This window comes from Onychomys torridus, chromosome 19 (genome assembly GCF_903995425.1).
Source record: "Onychomys torridus chromosome 19, mOncTor1.1, whole genome shotgun sequence".
In the NCBI taxonomy this organism is placed as follows: Eukaryota; Metazoa; Chordata; class Mammalia; order Rodentia; family Cricetidae; genus Onychomys; species Onychomys torridus.
In genome coordinates this window covers 40,998,164-41,017,333 of record NC_050461.1, presented here as the reverse complement: position 1 = coordinate 41,017,333, position 19,170 = coordinate 40,998,164, and the positions used below count along the sequence as shown (strand labels likewise).

Below are 19,170 nucleotides of genomic sequence, written 5' to 3'. Positions count from 1 at the left end.
TTTTAATTTGGTGGTTTTGTGAGTCTTGACAAATGCATGCATTTGTGTAATCATTCCAATTAAAATATAAAACATTTACCCCCCAATTTTTCTCATGCCTCATTTCAGACACTCTTCTACTGATGTCGCCTCAGACAAGTCACTGATCTATTTCTCTGTTACTATAGACAAGTTTTCCTCACTCTGTCATTTTGGTAATAGATATTCCATCTTGCTATATTTATTGTGGCTTGTTTTCCTTCATGCTGGTTGATGGGCATTTTCAACTGTTCCAGTTTTTGTTATATAAACAAATGTGACTATAAGACTATCTCATGGATAGATTTCTTTGCATAAATGTCTGGATGTAGGATTGCTGCACAGGTTAAATATGTGCTTAAGGAGACAGAGCCAAGTGGTGGCATTATTTATATTTTCATCAGCAGTATACGTGACTTCTAGGTGCTATACATTCCAGCCAATTGTCAGGGTTCAATTTTAGTTATACATGTGAGTGCTGTGCTGGTTAGACACCAACAAAGGACATCTGAGAAGAGGAACCCTCAACTGAGAAAATGCCACTGTCAGATTGGCCTGTAGGCAAGCATACGGGTCTTTTTTTTTTTTTTAATTCATGATGGATGTGGGAGGGCCCTGCCCTTTGTGGGTGATGCCACCTCTACATATGTGGCAGAAGAGTAAGTTGTGATTAGCAAGAGACCAACAGCACTGAAGTGAAACCTTTGCTTCTCTGGGACAATTGATACTGGTTCATTAGGGTTGAGAAATCAGTTGTGATTGAGAAGAGACCAACATCACTGAGGTGAAATCTTCTCAGAAGTTTTTTTTCTTAGGGACAGCATACAGAAGCTGTGGTCCAAAGGGGCAAAAGCTGCATCTCAAGCTGGCAACTCAATCTGGTAACATGTAAGCATCTCCTACATGGTACTTATTCTGACAGAATGGAAACCTCAGGGTTGAAAGTCTCATAGAGAGAAGCTGAGACTTGGCACTGAAAGGCCAGGAGAGGCCACTGGTGAAGGCATAGCCTCAGCTGCAGTGGACACCACAACATATTGAAGATGGCAGGGTTGGGAGATGACCACTAAAGACTGGTAGAAGTGGAATGGAGCAAGTCTATTCCACAAAGCACACTGTGTGTACTATGGACGGCAGAGCTAGGGAAGAGAAACTGCTCAAGCCCTTTGGTGCCCCAAAGATCATGAGTGAGTTCCAGACGTTGGGCACTGAATTTTTCACACTGTTAGACTTTATTTTGCTCTGGTCCGATTGTAATTCTGCCCTGGTTCTCCCTGCCTTGGAATTATAAAGTATGTAACTCATTTTGGATTTTACAGGAATCCATGGTTATGAGATTTTGAATATTTTTAAAAAGACTTTGAATCTATAAACTTCTAGTATGCTTCATATTATGATATAAACATGGGGTCTTAGAATAAACAATAAAGGGAAGCCTGTGGCTTAATAATAATGTATTTCTGTGAAGTTGACAAATAATTGATTGAGCTGGTTTATTGTTTGTTTCCTTGTTTTTGTCAATTTGGTAGAAGTCAGGGTCATCTGGGAAGAGGAGAAACTTAATTGAGAAAGTGCCTCCATCCGAATGGCCTGTAGGCAAGTCTACAGGGTTTTTTCTTGATTAATGTAGGATTAATATGGGAGGCCCAGCCCACTCTGGGTGATATCACCCCTGGATGGTCCTGGATGGTATTTTTAAAAAGCAAACTGAGCCAGTAAGCAGCATTTTCTCTATGGCCTCTGCTTGAGCGCCTTCCCTGGCTTCCCTTGATGATGAACTATAAGATGTAATAAACCTTATCCTCTCCAAGTTTCTTTTGCTTGTCATGGTTACCATGCCAACAGAAAGCAAACTAGAAGAACAAGTCGCATCATTTCACTGTGGCCTTAATTTGCACAGTGAAACTAACGTTAAGTACTTTGTCATGTGATTGTCGGTTATTATTTCATGACATCTCTTGTCCTTTCATGGTGAGTTTTAAGTGTGATTAAGACAGTAATCTTAACATGAGTCCCCTGTGGTGGTGGTGGCTCATGCATGCCTTTTATCTTAGCACTCAGGAGGTAGAGGCAGGTGGATTTCTGAATTCGAGGACAGCCTGGTCTACAGAGAGAAACCTTACTTCAAAAAACCACAAAAAAAAAACAATAATAAGAACAAAACACTCACAAACAAAACAAAACAGACTCTCTGCTGTGGTTGTTTTGAACCAGGCTCTCACTTTGTAGCCCTGGCTTTTACTTGGGATCTTCTTGCCTCAGTCCTGGGTGCTGAGATTATATACATGTGTCACCTCACCCAGTAAGCCACGCTCCTTCAGCCTTGTTAATCTTTATTGACCTAGTTTTGTTCACTATTTTTCTAATTTTAATACTTGTTATACTTCTGTTAATGATCTATTTTGAAGTGATTGTCATATAAAGTATAAGAGTTTATTTTTTTTTCAAAATGATACCCAGTTTTCCCAGCAATGTTTGTTGATAAGACTACTCTCCCCTCCAATTAATTACCTTGGCATCTTGTCTTGGGGTCATTATTGCTGTGATGAAACACCATGACCAAAAAGCAAGTTAGATGGGGAAAGGTTTATTTTGTTTACACTTCCACATCAATGTTCACCATCGAAGTCAAGACGAGAACTCAAGAGGAGCAGGAACCTGGAGGCAGGAGCTGATGCAGAGGCCATGGATGGATGCTGCTTATTGGCTTGGCTTGCTCCTCATGCCTTGCTCAGCATGCTTTCTTACAGAAGGAGAACCATAGCTCAGTGGTGACCCTCCCACATTAATCACTAAGAAAATGCACAACAATCCAGATATAGTGGCCTGAGTCTTTAATCCTAGCACTCATGAGGCACAGGCAGGAAGATCTCTGAGAGTTCAAGGCCAGCCTGTTCTATATAATGAGTTTCATTTCAAGACAGCTAAAGCTATATAGTAAGCCCCTGTCTCAAACAAAAACAAGCAACAACAAAAATGCACAAAAGGGTTGCCTACAGCCCAATTGTATGGAGGTGTTTTATCAATTGACTTTCCTTTCTCTTGGATGACTTCAGTTTATAACAAGTTTAGCCAGAACACACCTTATAAGAAAACAAACCATGCTTGGGGGTGATTCTATAGTAGATTCCATTTTCTGTTCAGCTGCCTTCCAACATTGCATTGCCACAAATGTCACATTTATATCGAGTCTTGACACTAAGAGAGCACCAGTCCTCTGTTTTATGGGTTTCCCCCAAAACTGGCTTGGTTATTCCAGATCCTTTCAATTTGCACATGCTTTTAGAGTCAGCTGGTTAACGCCTACTTGGCAAAGAAGAGTTGCAGTTATTTTTATTGGAATTAAATTGAAACCATAGAGAAATGTGGGTAGAGTTGACATCACAGCACACTACTGAGTCTCTTAAGCCATGAGAATGGTAAGTCTTTCTATTAATTTTGGTCATTTTTAATTCCTTGAAGGAGTATACTATTTCTCATTTTACACTTTTGTACATATTTTGTCAACCATATCCCTAATGTTTAACAGTTTTATGTTGTGTTGTTTTTTTAATTTCATATTTATTTGCTTCTGTATAGTCCACAGAAGTCCAAAATGTACTGATTTTGTTCTAATTCCAGCATCCTTCTAGACTTTTATTTGTTTCCTCTTTAGTGATTACAGCTTGTGATTCAGGTAGCCTTACTTCTCCAGCTCAGTCTTCATGTCATATATTATATGTGTGTATTATATGGTTATACACTGGTTTTTCTCTTATTGCGCTTGGTACTATTTCCAGCATGTTTAACAGAAGTGGACAGAATGGACATTCTTGCTTTTGTTCCCCCTGAGCTAAGTGGGAATGTGTTCAGTTGGTCACTATTGAGTGTGACGAGAAATAGAGAATTTTTTTCCCCAAGATTCCCTTATGGGAGAAACTATCTTTTATTTTCCAATTGCTGAGAGTTTCTGTTTTGTTTTTAATATACACAGTGCTGCACTTTGCCAAACAGTTTTGCTCTTTTGAGATGATCAAATGCTTCTTAAAATACTATATGTTGTTATAATAAACTACATTTATTATTTTCCCTTCTATTTAATTTGGGTTAGTTTGCTCCTATTTTACCTTTAAAAGCAAAACTTTATCAGTACATAAGCCAAGACCCTGTAACTTCGATGTTTTCATTATCATTCACTTAAAGTATTTTCTGATTCAATGTGTGACTTGTTCTTAGGTTTGTGGGCTCTTTAGAAATCACTTGCTATTTCCAAGCACTCAGAAATTTTCCAGATATACTTTTTCATTAATTTCTAATTTAATTTTATTGTGGTCAGAGAATATATTCTGTATTATTTCATTCCTCGTAAGATTCCTGATGCTGACTTTACAGCCTTGAATATAATTGTTCCCCGTGTCCTTGAGAGCAATGTGTATTATGCTGTTTGGCCTCTGACATCTGAGGTCAGTGAGGCCAGACTGGCTGATACTGCTACCCGAGTTTTCTATAGCACTACTGAATTTTCCTTTGGGTCAGTCTATCAGTTATTGTGATATGAACGACAAGGTGCCTGAATCTAACTGAACTGTGAATTTATCTCGTTCCAGCTTAGTCAAGTTTTGTTTTACATTCTCGGAAGCACTAAGGACATGCACATAGGCCGTCTTAATGACTGTGGCTTTTGAACCATTGTTTCTGTTAACGCTCATCCTGAAGGTCTCTTTGCCCGATGTCAGCAGATACTCCAGTTCTATGATTAGTGCTTGCATCTTTCCTCAGGCTTTTAGATTTTGTCCTAAAGTGTGTTTCTTTTGAAAAGCATCCTGTTGCCTCTTGCTTTATTACCCAGCTAGACAATGTCTGTCTTTATCTGGAGTAGTAGGCCATTTATATGCAGTTGTCCAACCTGCATCTTGCTATTTGTCTTTATCCCATACGTTCTCTGCCCCTACCCCCATTCTTCATACCTGATATGAGTCTTACTAGGTACACCTCAATATTTGTGAATGGGTCCTATAGCAACCTCCAATGTAGCTTCACATGCTATTATATCTATTCTTGTATAAAAACCTGAAAAATACGTTTATTATCCTCATTTAACTTTGTGCCATTGTTTCATACATTGCATTTCACATGTCAAAATCCTACCAAGAATACTATTATTTTTGCTTTACACAGCGACATAAAAACCTACTGGTGGTGCTGTACTCAGTAGAGACAAGGTGAGGACACTCATTTTTTTTTTCCACCTGTATCTAACAAATATTGGAAGTACTAGACAGAATTTAGGCATGAAAGAGAAAGAAAAGGCATACAAATAGAAGGGGGAGAATAACATTATCTGTTTACAGATGACATATATATATACAGAATACTAATGATTCCACAGAAGCAGTGGTAGAGCTAATAAATAAATCCAGCAGAGTTACAGGATACAGAGTTGGCATACCAAAATTAAGCTGCATTTTGTATGTGCAAACAATGAACAATGAGCAAGGCTAAAAATCCCATTTTCTAGAAAATCAAAAAGGATAAAAAACTTATGAATAAATTTAAATGAGGAGGCAAAAGACTAATACATAGAAAACATTGATGAAAGAATAAAAGAAAACACAGATAAATGTAAAGCCATGTTTGTGCCCATGCAGTAGAAAATAATACTGTTAAAATGACAGTATTATCCGAAGTCATCTGTGGGTTTAGTGAAGTCCCTGTTAAAATTCCAAAGTGTCATTCAAAACATTTTTGTGTATTTTTCATGTGTATGTGTGTGCTTATGTGGTGGTTTGAATAAGAATGGCTCCCCATATGCTCAGATATTTGAATGCTTGGTTTCCTGTTGGTGGGACTGTTTGGGAAGGATTAGGAGGTGTGGCCTTGTTAGAGTAGGTGTGGCTTTGTTAAAGGAGGTGTGTCCTTGTTGGAGGAACTGTGGCCTTGTTGGAGGAGGTGTATCACTGAGGGTGGGTTTTGAGGTTTCAAAAGCCCATGCCATTCCCAATTAGCTCTCTCTGCTTTGTACTTATGAGTCAAGATGTAAGCTCTCAGGTACTATCCCAGTGCCATGCCTGCCTACTCGCTGCCCTGCTCCCTGTCTTGATGGCCATGGATTCTAACCCTCTGAAACTATAAGCACAAATAGACCCTCTCTTCTTTAATTGCCTTGGTCTTGTCTTATCCCATCAATAGAAAAGTAACTGAGACAGCCTGCTTGTCTGAATGTGCATCATGTGAGTGCAGGTGCCTACAGAGTTTCTGTAACTTCATGGAATTGGAGTTACAGAAGGTTGTGAGCCACCATGTAGGTGCTGGACACTGAACCTGGGTCTTCGAAGTCTATTATGCGGAGCCATCTCTCCATCCCCCAAAGTGACTTTTTAAAAATAGAAATAGAAAAAAAAAGTCCTAAAATTCATGTGGAATGTCAGAAGACCCCAAACAGCCCAAACAGCTTCTTGTATGTGTAGCATTCACACTTGTTGGTTTCAAAACGTACTTTATTCCTATGGTAGTCAAAGTGGAGCCGTCCTGGCGTGAGCACAAATGTAGATGAGCAGCAGAGAATAGAGAGATTAAACCTCCAAGTGTACAGTGACTGGACTTTAACATTTTTTCAAGATCAGGTTTATTTATTTGTGTGCATATGTATGGAGGAGCATGTGAAAGTCGCCTTCCACCATACAAGTCTTAGGGTTGGAACAAAGTCGGTCAAGCTTAGTGGCAAGCACCTTAACACACTGAGCCACATTTCTGGGCCCTCAGTAACTTTTAATAAGATACTGATACTGTTCAGGAAGGGAAGAATGGCCTTTTAAATGATTCATTTTTCTATTGTTGTATAGTTATTGTACAAAGTGTTGGTTTCATGATAACATTTTTGACCAACTACATCATGTATGCTTGTGGTTCTCAATCTTCCTAACGCTGTGACCCTTTAACACAGTGTCTCATGTGTGGTGACCCCCCAACCATAAAATTATTTTTATTGCTACTTCATAACTGTAATTTTGCTACTGTTATGAATCACAATGTAAATATTTTTGGAAATAGAGGTTTGCCAAAGGGGTTGCAACCCACAGGTTGAAACCGCTGATGCATGTCATATAAGTTTCCCACATTCACTTCCTCACCCTCACAGATGGTCTTCTCAGCAAATGGAGCTGAGGGAACTGGCTATCGATGTGCAAAGGAGTAAGATAGAAGCCTTCCCTTGCATTACCCACAAATGCTAACTTGGAATAGACAAATCACCTACCAGTAAACCCTAGAACTTCAGAATAGGAAACACAGCGGGGTAGGCTGGGTGCTGCACACCTGTCATCCCAACATGTGGAAGTGAAAGGAGGACCAGGGACTTTGTGTCATCTTTGACTATACAGCAACTTTGAGGCCAGTCTGAGCTACATGAGACCTTTGACCCTAAATAAAAGAGTCTTCAGGGTATAGGTGTTAGCCCTGTATTTGGCAGTGATACTGTCGTCCGCAACATGAAAAACATAGACCACAAAAGAAAAAGTAGTTCAAAATTTAAAATTTTGTGCTTTAACTAAATACAATACTGTCCAAAGGCAACACCAAATAGGAGAAAAACTATTTGCAAATCACACATTTGACAAGAGATTAAAATGAACCTAACTGGGCCTCCATTCCTAGCTTCCCACTCACTGAAAGATGGGACAGAGAGACAAGTTAACCACCACTATGACTAAACAGGCAGCATTCTGAAAATTCAATGCCTGGACAAAGGTGGGGCAGAACATCAAAAACCGTGAAAAGACAACAGAAAGCAACATTTGCACCTTGACTGGATTCTGGATTCTGGCTGGGTGGGTATGGGGAGAGCCTTAGACACATTCTTCAAATAACTTGGAAAACATGCATCTGTGTTTTACTTCAGAGATGAATTGTTGACCTTGTCAAGGATAAAGTACTGTTATCTAAAACTTCATGGTTAGAGACTTCTTCCAGGGTCATCAAGATGGCTCATTGGGTAAAGGTGTCTGCCTGCCACCAAGTCTGGCAACCTGGTTTGATCTCCAGGACCCACAGTAGGAAGAAAGAAATCAATCTTAAAAGTTGTAAGTTGTCCTCTGATTTTTGTATATGTGTGTGTGTGTGTGTGTGTGTGTGTGTGTGTGTGTGTTACCTGACCCAATAAAACACATATACAGAGAGAGAGAGAGAGAGACAGAGAGAGAGACAGAGATAGAGAGACAGAGACAGAGACAGAGACAGAAAGACAGAGAAGAGAGAGACACAGAGAGGAGACAGACAGACAGAGGAGAGAGACAGACAGACAGAGACAGAGATAGAGACACAGAGATAGCGAGGCAGTACAGTCCACAATCCTTGGACTTCAGAAGACACGTAAATGATTATTGTCCTACTCTTTCCACTTTCTTAGATCTGAATCTTTTCAAAGTACAAAGCTTGGAGTAAGGAAAGCTGTGAAGCCACTTAAACCATACGAATTTAAATGGTTAGCTTTATGAGCTTATCACTTGCAAACACGGAGCTGTACGTTGCTGACCCTGTGGAACCAATATAGAACTGTGAACAGCTTCCTTCCCCTCAACCAATGACGTGCCCTTTAGGCATGTACTGACACCACCAGGAGTGATGTTGTCTCTCATGATGGCGTCTCAAGGTGGGACAGACAGGAGGGAACATACAAGCTCTGTGAACTGGAAGAAAAGGGTAATAATGTGGGCTGCATATATTTACTTAAATAATGAATAAAACTACCTCCATGTCATTATCACTGTCATTTTTATATGGCTAAAAGTCAACCGTGACCCCCAAAGCAAGCCAAATACACACACACCTGGGTTGATGGTTGGAGGGGGTGGAGGTGGAAGGGGCTTGCCCTCTTTAATGGCTAGAGTGCATTGCTTTGCTGATCGAATTGTATTGATGAAATCCTCATGCTGCTGTCTCCAATTGGATTTCCTCATGGGCTGACCCTGTGAGAAACAAAACCAAAGCAGCATCTACTGCCCCACACTACATACAGATCTACAGATTTTTTTTTTTTAAATAAGTAGGTTTTGAATTGATAGCAAATAGGGGCGTGTAACTGGCAGAGAAAGCTTTTTTGTAGAGAAAAAAACTTGCTCAAAAGAACTATTTTAAAAAGTTTGCAAACTACAGCAATATTGTTTGCAAGTCATAACTGACAAAACACACACACACACACACACACACACACACACACACACACAAATCAGAGAAACAACGAAACTATAAAACTTTAGAGAAAAACAGATGCAAGATGAAAGGTGACTTTCTTAAAATTTTGTTTGGAAGTTTCATTTTAACTGATTTATTTTTGTGTGTGGTTCCCTGGGGACTCAGCTCAGGTTGTCAGGCTTGGTGGCAGGTATCTTGCTGGTCCCAATGGTAACTTTTTTACTGGTATGCATGCACACATGCAATCTCAGCACTAGGGAAGTTGAGGCAGGAGAATTGTGAACTTAAAGCTAGTTGGGCTATGCAGGCAGTTTCTGGCCCAACCTTAGCTATACAGTGAAACCTTATCTCAGAGGGTCAGGGAAGCAGGGAGTAACTTTTTTCCCAGACCACTTTCTAGACTGAAAGGCATGCTAATGAAAATGTAAACAGGATTCTTTCAACTCCATCTGGAAAATATCTAAAATTTATTTGGAAATCTAAGTAAGATTATACAGAAAACAGTAAAGGTGGATTATATTTAAATTCCATTACACTGCCTTATCAAGCAAAAAATGAAACCAGAGAGCCAAGACACCAGCTTAAATGTACTCTGTGGATTGAGAAGTAAAGAAATCGTTGGCATACCTTGGGCTGAGGCGGATGACTTACGGTGGGAATGTCAGTTCCCTGTAATCTTTGCTTCAAGGAATCGAAGGGTTTGCGCTTTTTGTTGAAAAGTTTCTTACATATTGGCCCATGTCTTTCCTAGACAAGGAAGGGAAGGGACTGGATTTGAAACATGTAGGATCACAAAGTTATAATGATTACATATTTAGCCTCCGGGATGGTGACAGGCTAGTGTTTGTAAAATTTAGTGCATTCTCTAATTCTAGGCCACAGTAGGGGAATTCCGTCACTCTCCCCAACCATGTCAGACATAGCTCAATACTGTATTTAGGGAACGGTAACAAAAGGCGCTTTACAGCTTCCTATATTTGTGGACCTCTAAGAGTTGAGGTCTAAGCTGGAAATGGATGTGTGGGCCTCTATTTTAGTACCAGGGAAGCCCAGGGAATAGGGTTGTGGGTGCAAGGCATCATGAGCTACATAAAGAGACCCTGTCTCAAAAACAGGACAGCAAAAGTGGATGAGTTCTTACTGGGAGGATTTTTGGTCATCAGGGGTGTGTATCCTTTCAAGAAACTGTGGACTCAAACCCCTTTCTTCTAATTTTCTTTTGCATAATGCTTATGAATAGAAAGCTTTGCCTCCTTTATGTTTTCAACTGCTACAACCATACAACCAAAGCAATAGGGCTAAGTTCTCATGAGATGGCACCTCTAAAACTGGGACAAATATAATCTTTCCTGTTCATAATGTGATTGTCTCTGGTATTTTGTTATAGAAACAGAAGATTAAAATAGTAGCTAAAGAGTTTGACTTTAAATTTGATTTTATATCTCAAACTCTAAAAATTAGGCTACACGCTCTTTATTCCAGTCAGTAGTCTTTTAAATACTCAACTTGTCTAGAGGACAAACTGGAAAACACATAGAGCTCTGCTTGGTATCCCTGCAGAAAGTTATGGTATGGTGGTCTGAATAAGAAATGTCCCTCGTGGGCTCAGGTACTTGAGTACTTGGTCCCCATTTGGGGGCATTGTGTGAGGATGCTATGCAACCTCCAGGAGGTGGAGCCTTGCTGGACAAAGTCTCTTACCAAGGGCTGGCCTAGTTCCTGTTCATTTAGTCTGCTTCCTGTTTAAATAAAATGTGACCAGCCAGCTCCCGGCTCTGGTTGCCATGCATTTCCCACCATGCTATGCTTGTATGACCATGATGGACTTTATCTGTCTGGAACTATGAGCCAAAGACAACCCTTTCTTCCTTTAATTGCTTTGGTCAGCATGTTTCATCACAGTAACAGAAAATTACTAACTAATACAGTTGGTCACAGTGCCTCTGGGGCACAGCACACACATCTTTGTCCTTGTCCATAATGGCTACCATTTACAAAGTTGCTTTGTCTGGATTCTCAAAATGCAGGTTCTACGAAAATCTCTGTTCCTCCAAGTCATCCATGTTAAACTACAGGAGAGGTTATCAGATCATGTGATTCAGTGTTCTGTACAGCCGAGAGACAGGCTTAGGAGTGAGACTCGGGAGTATGTAAAGCATACTTAACATTTAGTGATTGCTAGCCAGAGGTACCACCTAGCTCCCAACTCCTCTCAGGGGTGCAGCTCCCAGCCAGCAAAGGAAACAGTGTGCTGAAAGATATTGGTAGACACTGGGCTACAATAGGCCTGCATGAGTTCCACTGGTAGCTTCAGGGACTCCAACCACAGTTTACACAGAACAGATATTTCGTTTCTAAAATTTCCCAGGAAAACAAAACTTACAACCGTGCCTTGGAGGTCCCTTGTCATCCAGACCCTAAATCTGCAAGTTCAATATACTATCCCATGATCTAAAATAACCAAAAGATTATATTATTGTCCTAAAAATTCCTTTTTAAAAAAATTTATCTTTCTTGGCTATCTCCTTACAACACTAGGGTGGTACTATTTGCTTGAAACCCATCCCCTCACCCACTGTGCCCCACAAGTTTGAAATAATCCAAACTTTTGTTCATCTTTAAAGCCTGGGAACTTGACATGCAGTTAGCTCGTATCTGGAAAATTAGATCTTGGAGCAGGCTTGTATCCATGCATTATTTGTTCCAACAGTATAAAACCCCCTTGAAATCAGAGAGTTCCGTGTACGTGGCAAGGCAGAAAACAGGACGGTTACAGGACTTGTCAGAATTAGTGACAAATTTGCAGCTATGAGCCAAGTTTCCAGATGCCTGAAATCCAATGCTCATTCCTCTCGACCAGCTAATTTCCCTGGTGTTTTGGCCTTGAAATTTGAATTTTTGATGCTTAAAGAAAAGGCGGGAGAGCCAGAATCTCTCAAGGGAAGTGGTCTGTGCCAAGACCATTCCATCTGGCATGCTTTCAGGGAGACCGTGGTTAACAGGGTCACTTCTGAACGTGGCATTATCAGCCTGCCTCAGTGTCCTCTAGGCCTGGCAGCCATAGGTTATGTACTTCTCCCCCGACCCCTTCTCCACATCTGTCTTTAATCTTGGCACCATTGCCTCCTCACTGACTTGACAGTTCATTTAACTCCAATGAAACACATCTACAAAATGTCTTTATGTTTACCAGAACATCTGCTGCAAAGCATCTCCCACAGACTTCACAGGGAAATAGCTTCTGATTGCCATCTGCATGAGATTCAAGAGCACATTATGTTAAGTTTCATAGAATTGCCTGGCTGAGGAAAGACGAGTGACCGTAGGTGACCTCAGTCGCCTGTCAGCCTCACAGTTGTCCATCCCCACCACCTGCTTCCTCCTTCTTGGAAGAGCCTTTACAATCCCACAAGTTTTCCTTTCCTAATATAAACTTCTCTCCTTAACACACAAGTAAATTACACAAACTTGAGGCAAACAGAGTGCAATTATTTGCTTTGGTAGGTAAATGGGGTGCTGAGAGCTATGCATTAGACATAAGTACAGAGGTAATGTATTAGCATAAAGTCACAAATTATCTGATGGAGACATCTTTGGGATTCTACTTAGGCTGAAGATAGACTGTCATTGAAGTCTCAAGGAAAACTGGTCCATGCCTTTCCTAGACAAAGGAAAGTGCTCTCTAAGGGTCTGGAGAGGTGGCTCGGGGGTAATGTTCTTGCTGTACAAGCATGAGTGCCTGATTATGGATCCCCAGTACTTAAACAAATGCAGCTACAGTGCTGGAGGGAGTTAGATGGGCAGATCCTGGGGTCTCACTGGCCAGCCAATCTAGCCAACCAGCAAGACTCAGGTTCAAGTGAGAGACCTTCAATAAAATGAACAGTTAAGCAAGACACAGGACCTCAACCTCTGGCCTCTCCACCACAGGCATGTGCGAGCATGCGCACGCAAATGTGCACACACACGCGCGCGCACACACACACACACACACACACACACACACACTTAGAAAATAAGGAAAATTGAGTACTTCTGGAAGATATAAGTCAAACAAAAATTGACTACCACAGGACTAACAAATCTTGTAAGAAATAATTAAATATGCTGAAAGGAACCCTACACGGGCCCAACATAGAAAAATGACAGAAAATGGGAAGATACATTTCTAAGTTAGGAGATTAATTACTTTAAAAGAAGTTGGAGAAAAGCAAAATATTAGAGACTGCTAAGATTTCACTTTTTAGTACTTCTTTTCAGTTAGTCTGAATTTGAGTACAAAAGGTTTTTTTTGTTGTTGTTGTTGCTTTTTTTTTTTTAAGTTTCAGGTCTAAGCACAGGGGTCTTATACTGGAATAGAAATATGGCTTTTATAGACAAGGAGGGACATCTTGGAACACTGTGGTCCTCAAGGGAACCAGCACAGAGCTGTGGAGGACTCACGTGACATACTTGAAGATGGCTAGGGGTGTGTTAATTTAAAAATTGGAGATTTAAAGAGGGGAGGAAGGAGAACATGCACCGAGAACTCTCCAAGAGGACTAGTTTTTTGGGGTGAGGGTGGGGAAGTGATAGAGAGATGAATGCTTGGGACAAAGCTATGTGTGCAGGCAGGAAGCCAGAAAAGACAGCGGGTCTGTGGCTTGAACTAGGAAGCCAGAAAAGACAGCGGGTCTGTGGCTAGAACTAGGAAGCCAGAAAAGACAGCGGGTCTGTGGCTAGAACTAGGAAGCCAGAAAAGACAGCGGGTCTGTGGCTAGAACTAGGGAGTTGAAAAAAAGAAAAAAAGTGCATCTGGAGAAGAAAAATGACCCAGTCTGGGAAATACTGAGTTCAACAGAGCTGTCCAGCCAGCAGGATGGAAACGAGGGAGGTCAGGGTGAGGGATGCAGATGTAGGTTTTGGGGAATGAGGTAAAGCAGGACACTGCCAGGGAAGAAGTCGTGGAAAAAGCAGTGGAGAGAGGCTCCTCAGGGAAACTTCCACTTAAGGCCAAGAAAATGATGGTGATAAACCGGGAGAAGCAGAGAGCAGGGCCGTGGAAACCGACAGGGGAACCCTGTGAAAAAGGGAGATCTGCTTAACAGGAAGCAGATGGCAGGGTGTGCAGTCACTGTTGATTTAAACAATTGCTTCACAGGTCTGCTAATTGGTTTGGTGTTCTCAGCACAGGCCATCCACCTCAGCCCACAGAAATACCCACCCCCTTCCTTTCGGCTGTCCGCAAAACTGGGTCTTAATAAAAGTAAAATTTTCAGCAAAGCTACCCTCCACCCCCAACTTGCTAATACATACTTGATTCTAAAACTCTCATTCCCCCGCAACATTACTGAAGGTAATGTTCTTATTCATGTTATCGCCATATTTATTTGGTTCTCTCCATGTCTAGGTTATTTAACTGGCTCCTCACAGTTACCTTCTAAGACAGGGTTGGTGCTGTTTTCACAGAGAAAACGAAGGCTGAAAGTTAAGTGACTTCTCTCAGTCCACAAATTCCAAGTGGTAACCCTGAGATTTGAACCCAAGTTTCTGCCTCTACAAAGGATAGACAAAAATTCAACTATAGGTTTATGATGTCCCCGTTAATCAATGAAGGATCTGGAAACCCCCAGAAGACCAATGATCTTTGGCTTAAATCAGTGAGTTTTAACGAGTTCAAGGACTTTAAAATAAAAGATATGACCCAATTAAAAACTGGATATGGATGGGCCACTCCATTCTGAACAACATTCAAGTTGGAAGCTTGTCTATAATGAATGAAGAGCATCTTCCTCAACAGCTGAATCACACATGAAGTTCAAGGTCTATACTGTCATACTCTGTACTGACTCAAATCGAAGATTTGATCCATACAACCTTAAAAGAACACTTTGAAACAAGAAAAATGCCCTTCAATGAGCAAAAGGCTACATGAACTGTGGAGTACCCATACCCTGGAACACCACACAGCAATAAAAAAGGATGCTATTGATCCATGCAACAGCTTAAAAGGATCTCAATGCTGAGTGAAATAAAGCCAAGTTACATTCGACAGGACTCCATTTGCAAAATATTGTCAAATGTCAAAATGACAGAGATGGAAATTAAGACATTAGATTCTCAAACTGTAGGAATGGTTGGTGCGTGGAGGCTGGATATGAGACAGTAGGATGAGAACAATCTCCCTTTGTGTGATGGAAGAGGTTTGGATCTTTGCCAATGGAGGGTAGTGGTTACATGTCAAACAGAACTAAGTCAAGAGCACACATTAATGACATTTACTGGTTCGGATGGCATAGGCAGCTGTTCAACAAGAAGGGGGAAGCTGGGTTAAGGGTGCAAGGGACCCCTTGGCTATACTACCACTTTTTGCAAAGCTATGCATATTTCGTCAAGATGAAACATTTAAGTAGGAGTGAGCAAACCGTGATCTGTGAACACACCCGAGACTGAATGTTTTTGAAGATGAAGTATTATGGGTGTGCCCCCATACTCATTTTCTTATAGCAATTGTTGCTTTCACACTATCTGCAGTTGTGCAGCTGTGAGAGGACACATGCCCTGGAGAGCAAAAAAGCATACCGTGTGGCCATTCATGAATATGGGTTGCTGACTGATGAGTGAGAATATACCAATTAGAAAAATGAGCTCAACTCTAACCTAGGCTGCAGAAAGAGACTTTAAAAAAGGTACAGTCAGGTGTGGTGACACACACCTTTAACTCCAGCACTTGTGAGGCAGAGGCAGGAGGAGTTTGAAGCAACCCTGGTCTACAAATTGAATTCCAGGACAGCCAGGGCTACACAGATAAACCCTATCTAGAAAAAACAAAATAAAAACACATAAACAAACAAACCAAAACCCCCTTGAAATCAACCAACCAACCAACCAAAAGGATTTGTGAATTATATGTAGACAAAAGAAACAGAGTTTGGCGATGGTGATGCACGCCTTTAATCCCAACACTCGGGAGGCAGAGGCAGTGGATTCCCAGAGTTTGAGGCCAGCCTGGTCTACAGACAGCCAAGGCTACACAGAGAAGCCTTGTCTTGAAAAAAAAAAATTTATATATACAGAAAAAAAAAATCAAACCCACAAAAACACACAGTAAATATACATTTGAGTGGTAAAAATAAAAATGATAATCACTTTCTAATTTCCGTTTTTCCTTTCTTTCTTCCTTTCCAAATATGCATCGCTATTCTAAAACTCAGAACCACTTCAGGCGAGTGCTGTCGCTCTGCACTGACACTGAGGTGGAGGTCCCTCTTGGTGAGCTCAGATATAGAAACACAAGCCAAGAATGCAGCTTGTAAGCATAACTCCTCCTACGGCAGCAGGCTTCCAGGATTCACTCAGCACCTTGCTCGCTGACATGTGCACACAGGTGCACATACTCTAGAAGCTGAAGTCAGAGCTAGGGGCTGTTTAGGTCATTTCTAAGACACCTCAACTAAGAGTCTCAAATGCTGCCTTCAGAGGTAGGTTTGTGTTTCTTGTTGGTTCAAAGGTAAGGAAGCTGTGTTAAAGGGTATCATGTAAGTGGTTTAAAGAAAAAAGGGGTAATGGTTAGTGGAAGACTGAGTTGTAAACGAGTAGGGGGAAAAGCAAACCTGGAATGGATCCCGAGGCCACTTGCTTCTGTGTTCTTTCTTATTTTGCACAACAAGCACGTGTTTGCATATTACATATTTTATCATAACTAACTTACTCACAACACACTCACAAAGCACTGGAATCCTTGTTTCTGCCCTCTAACTAGATCAAACAGGCAAGTTAAAGCAAACCACTTTCAACATGTAAAAACAAAAACAGCACGGAATATGTGATAGGGGTTAGGGCTTGGGGCCGCTCTCCATTGAGGTGATATAATGATGTCACAGTGCAGGCTTTGGATCCTACATGTCTATACAGTGGATCGACACAGCATGCACATGCACAAATGGCACTGGCAGTGGAGACTCACAGACTTAGAATACTACCAAAGTACCTAATGACAGAGCTTTGAAACCAATCTGGGACAATGTTCAACAAGACTGAAACTCAGTAGGCAGGGCCAGGGACCTGAGTTCAATTCCCAGAACCCACATAAAGAACCAACTCCACAAAGCTGTCTTTTGACTGCCATGGTCACAGTGGCATGTGCATCTACACATACAATAACTAAAAGTCGGTTTCTCAAGGCCCACTTGGGATGGTTTCTCCTTGCTTACCCTTGTGAATGTATCACTGTACTGGCCCACATTTAAGCCATTCTTTTATGAACTATCTTACCCTGTGCCCATCCATACCCATGCCATTTAACACTATTCACTAAATTCCAGGCGCTAGTGTGGCCAGCATGGTAAAGTGGAGAAAAGGTTTTGCCCTCCAACCTCTCCCTAGTCAGAGAGGATCCCGAGATGCAGCCTTGTACGTCAGTGCTGCAGAGAGCACAAAGCAGGGGAAGAGGGGGTGCTAGGGAGGCAGATGTGCATTTAAAACACATACTCTGAAAATCATCGAAGGGAGGTAACAACTGAGCAACCTTGAAGGCTTATCTAAAGACTTCAGGGGAACAGTGAGTACGTAGGTCCTCATCACAAGTGGTGCTTATAGCAATGATGGCATCAGCACTTATCTGTGCTTCTGAACTGTCTCCAACCAAGTAGTTCTTGAAGGCAAAATGCTTCTTATCTCTGTGAACTCCTATCATTCAGCATGGAGCTGATATGTTCAGTTTTCAACACTGTTTACAGAGAACTAAAAACTGAGGATTTGGGGGTGTGTTTAGGGGAGGGGTTGGTTTTCAGGGATTGGGTATGTAGGGAGAATTTGTTAACAAATCCTAGTAATTCATTAAAGTCACCACAGAAATGTTTTCCGGAATAGAATTATAGTCTTTAAGCTTAATTCATCAGCCCCCATAGCAATATGCATCTCAAGACTGACAGCTGAGTTGCATTCTCTTATTTATAAGAGGTGAATTTGAATAGGACCAGGCAAGAGTGACATCCTGTGCCCAAGACTCTTGAAGGCTTGGAGACTCTTCTGTGGAGATAGTAGTCAACATGATAAATGGCCCACCCATTTAGGGTTTTTATTCCCAATATTCAAATCAAACATCAACTAACTCTGTTTCTGCAGGTTAGCATTTAAGCACACACTCAGTAATGCTACATTTCCTCAATGACAAACCGTATACACCTTTTTATTTTTACTTTTGGTTGTTAAGTTTTAACAGAATACAATTTCGGAGTTTTTCACAACTCTAAAGTACAGTAATTTAATTTTAAACGAATAAAACTTAGAACAAGGTGACACCTATCAGCCGTGGAAAAGACTTAATTAACTCACAGGTGATGAGACTTGTAAAAATCTAGCCATCAAGTGCAGCTCACCTGCCACAGCTGGCTGTGCCTCAGCCATTTTGTTCTTCACTCTGACCAGCGGTGTCCACACTGGTTGGGGCAAATGGGCAAAGGTCAGTGAGAGGTCACAGTTTACCAAATAATGAACATTATGATGGAGTCATTGCCTAAGCCTTGAATCAGTCTGTAGATGTCCAAACAGGAACAATTCATCAAAACCTGGACACTTTTGAGTATGTATTTTAGTAAGTTGTGGACGGTTCCAGATATTAAACAGCAAACTTTCTAGGTTACAGTGAAGTAAGTATTCCTGATTGTTCCAGCTATGCTGTTCCTAAATCCCAAAGGGAAAAAGCCATCTGCTCCCAGGACAGGAAATCCCAACCACAACTGCAGTGCTCATCTTCGGTCCTTTTGCAAGGGTCGTTTTGTGGACACGGGAAAATCAGCTTTTACTCCTGGAATCTTCTCAGGAACAGTCTTCTCACCACTGAGAATAAACTCAGCATTTCAAAACTGAGCTTAACCAGACCACTCCTCTACAGACGGCAAATTAAACCATGTAATTCCTGAGAAGGCGTGGAGAGGTTTCAAAGAAATATTTGAGAACATCTGCAAAGAACAACTCTGACAACCATACAAATAAATGAACACA

The 19,170-nt window shown here is 41.1% G+C and overlaps 1 protein-coding gene across 1 annotated transcript in view; it reads right to left on the bottom strand.

The window, feature by feature from the left end:
• Zc2hc1b (zinc finger C2HC-type containing 1B) overlaps positions 1-19,121 on the bottom strand; it is a 50,498-nt gene extending 31,377 nt beyond the window's left edge. Inside the window, exons 1-4 of the mRNA XM_036169079.1 lie at positions 18,546-19,121; positions 12,377-12,438; positions 9,814-9,933; positions 8,822-8,960 (exon numbers count right to left, since the gene is read on the bottom strand). Coding sequence (XP_036024972.1) covers positions 8,822-8,960; positions 9,814-9,933; positions 12,377-12,438; positions 18,546-18,573 — 349 coding nt within the window. The 5' untranslated portion in view covers positions 18,574-19,121. The remainder of the gene's footprint in view (positions 1-8,821; positions 8,961-9,813; positions 9,934-12,376; positions 12,439-18,545) is intronic.
• Positions 19,122-19,170: the final 49 nt, after the last annotated feature.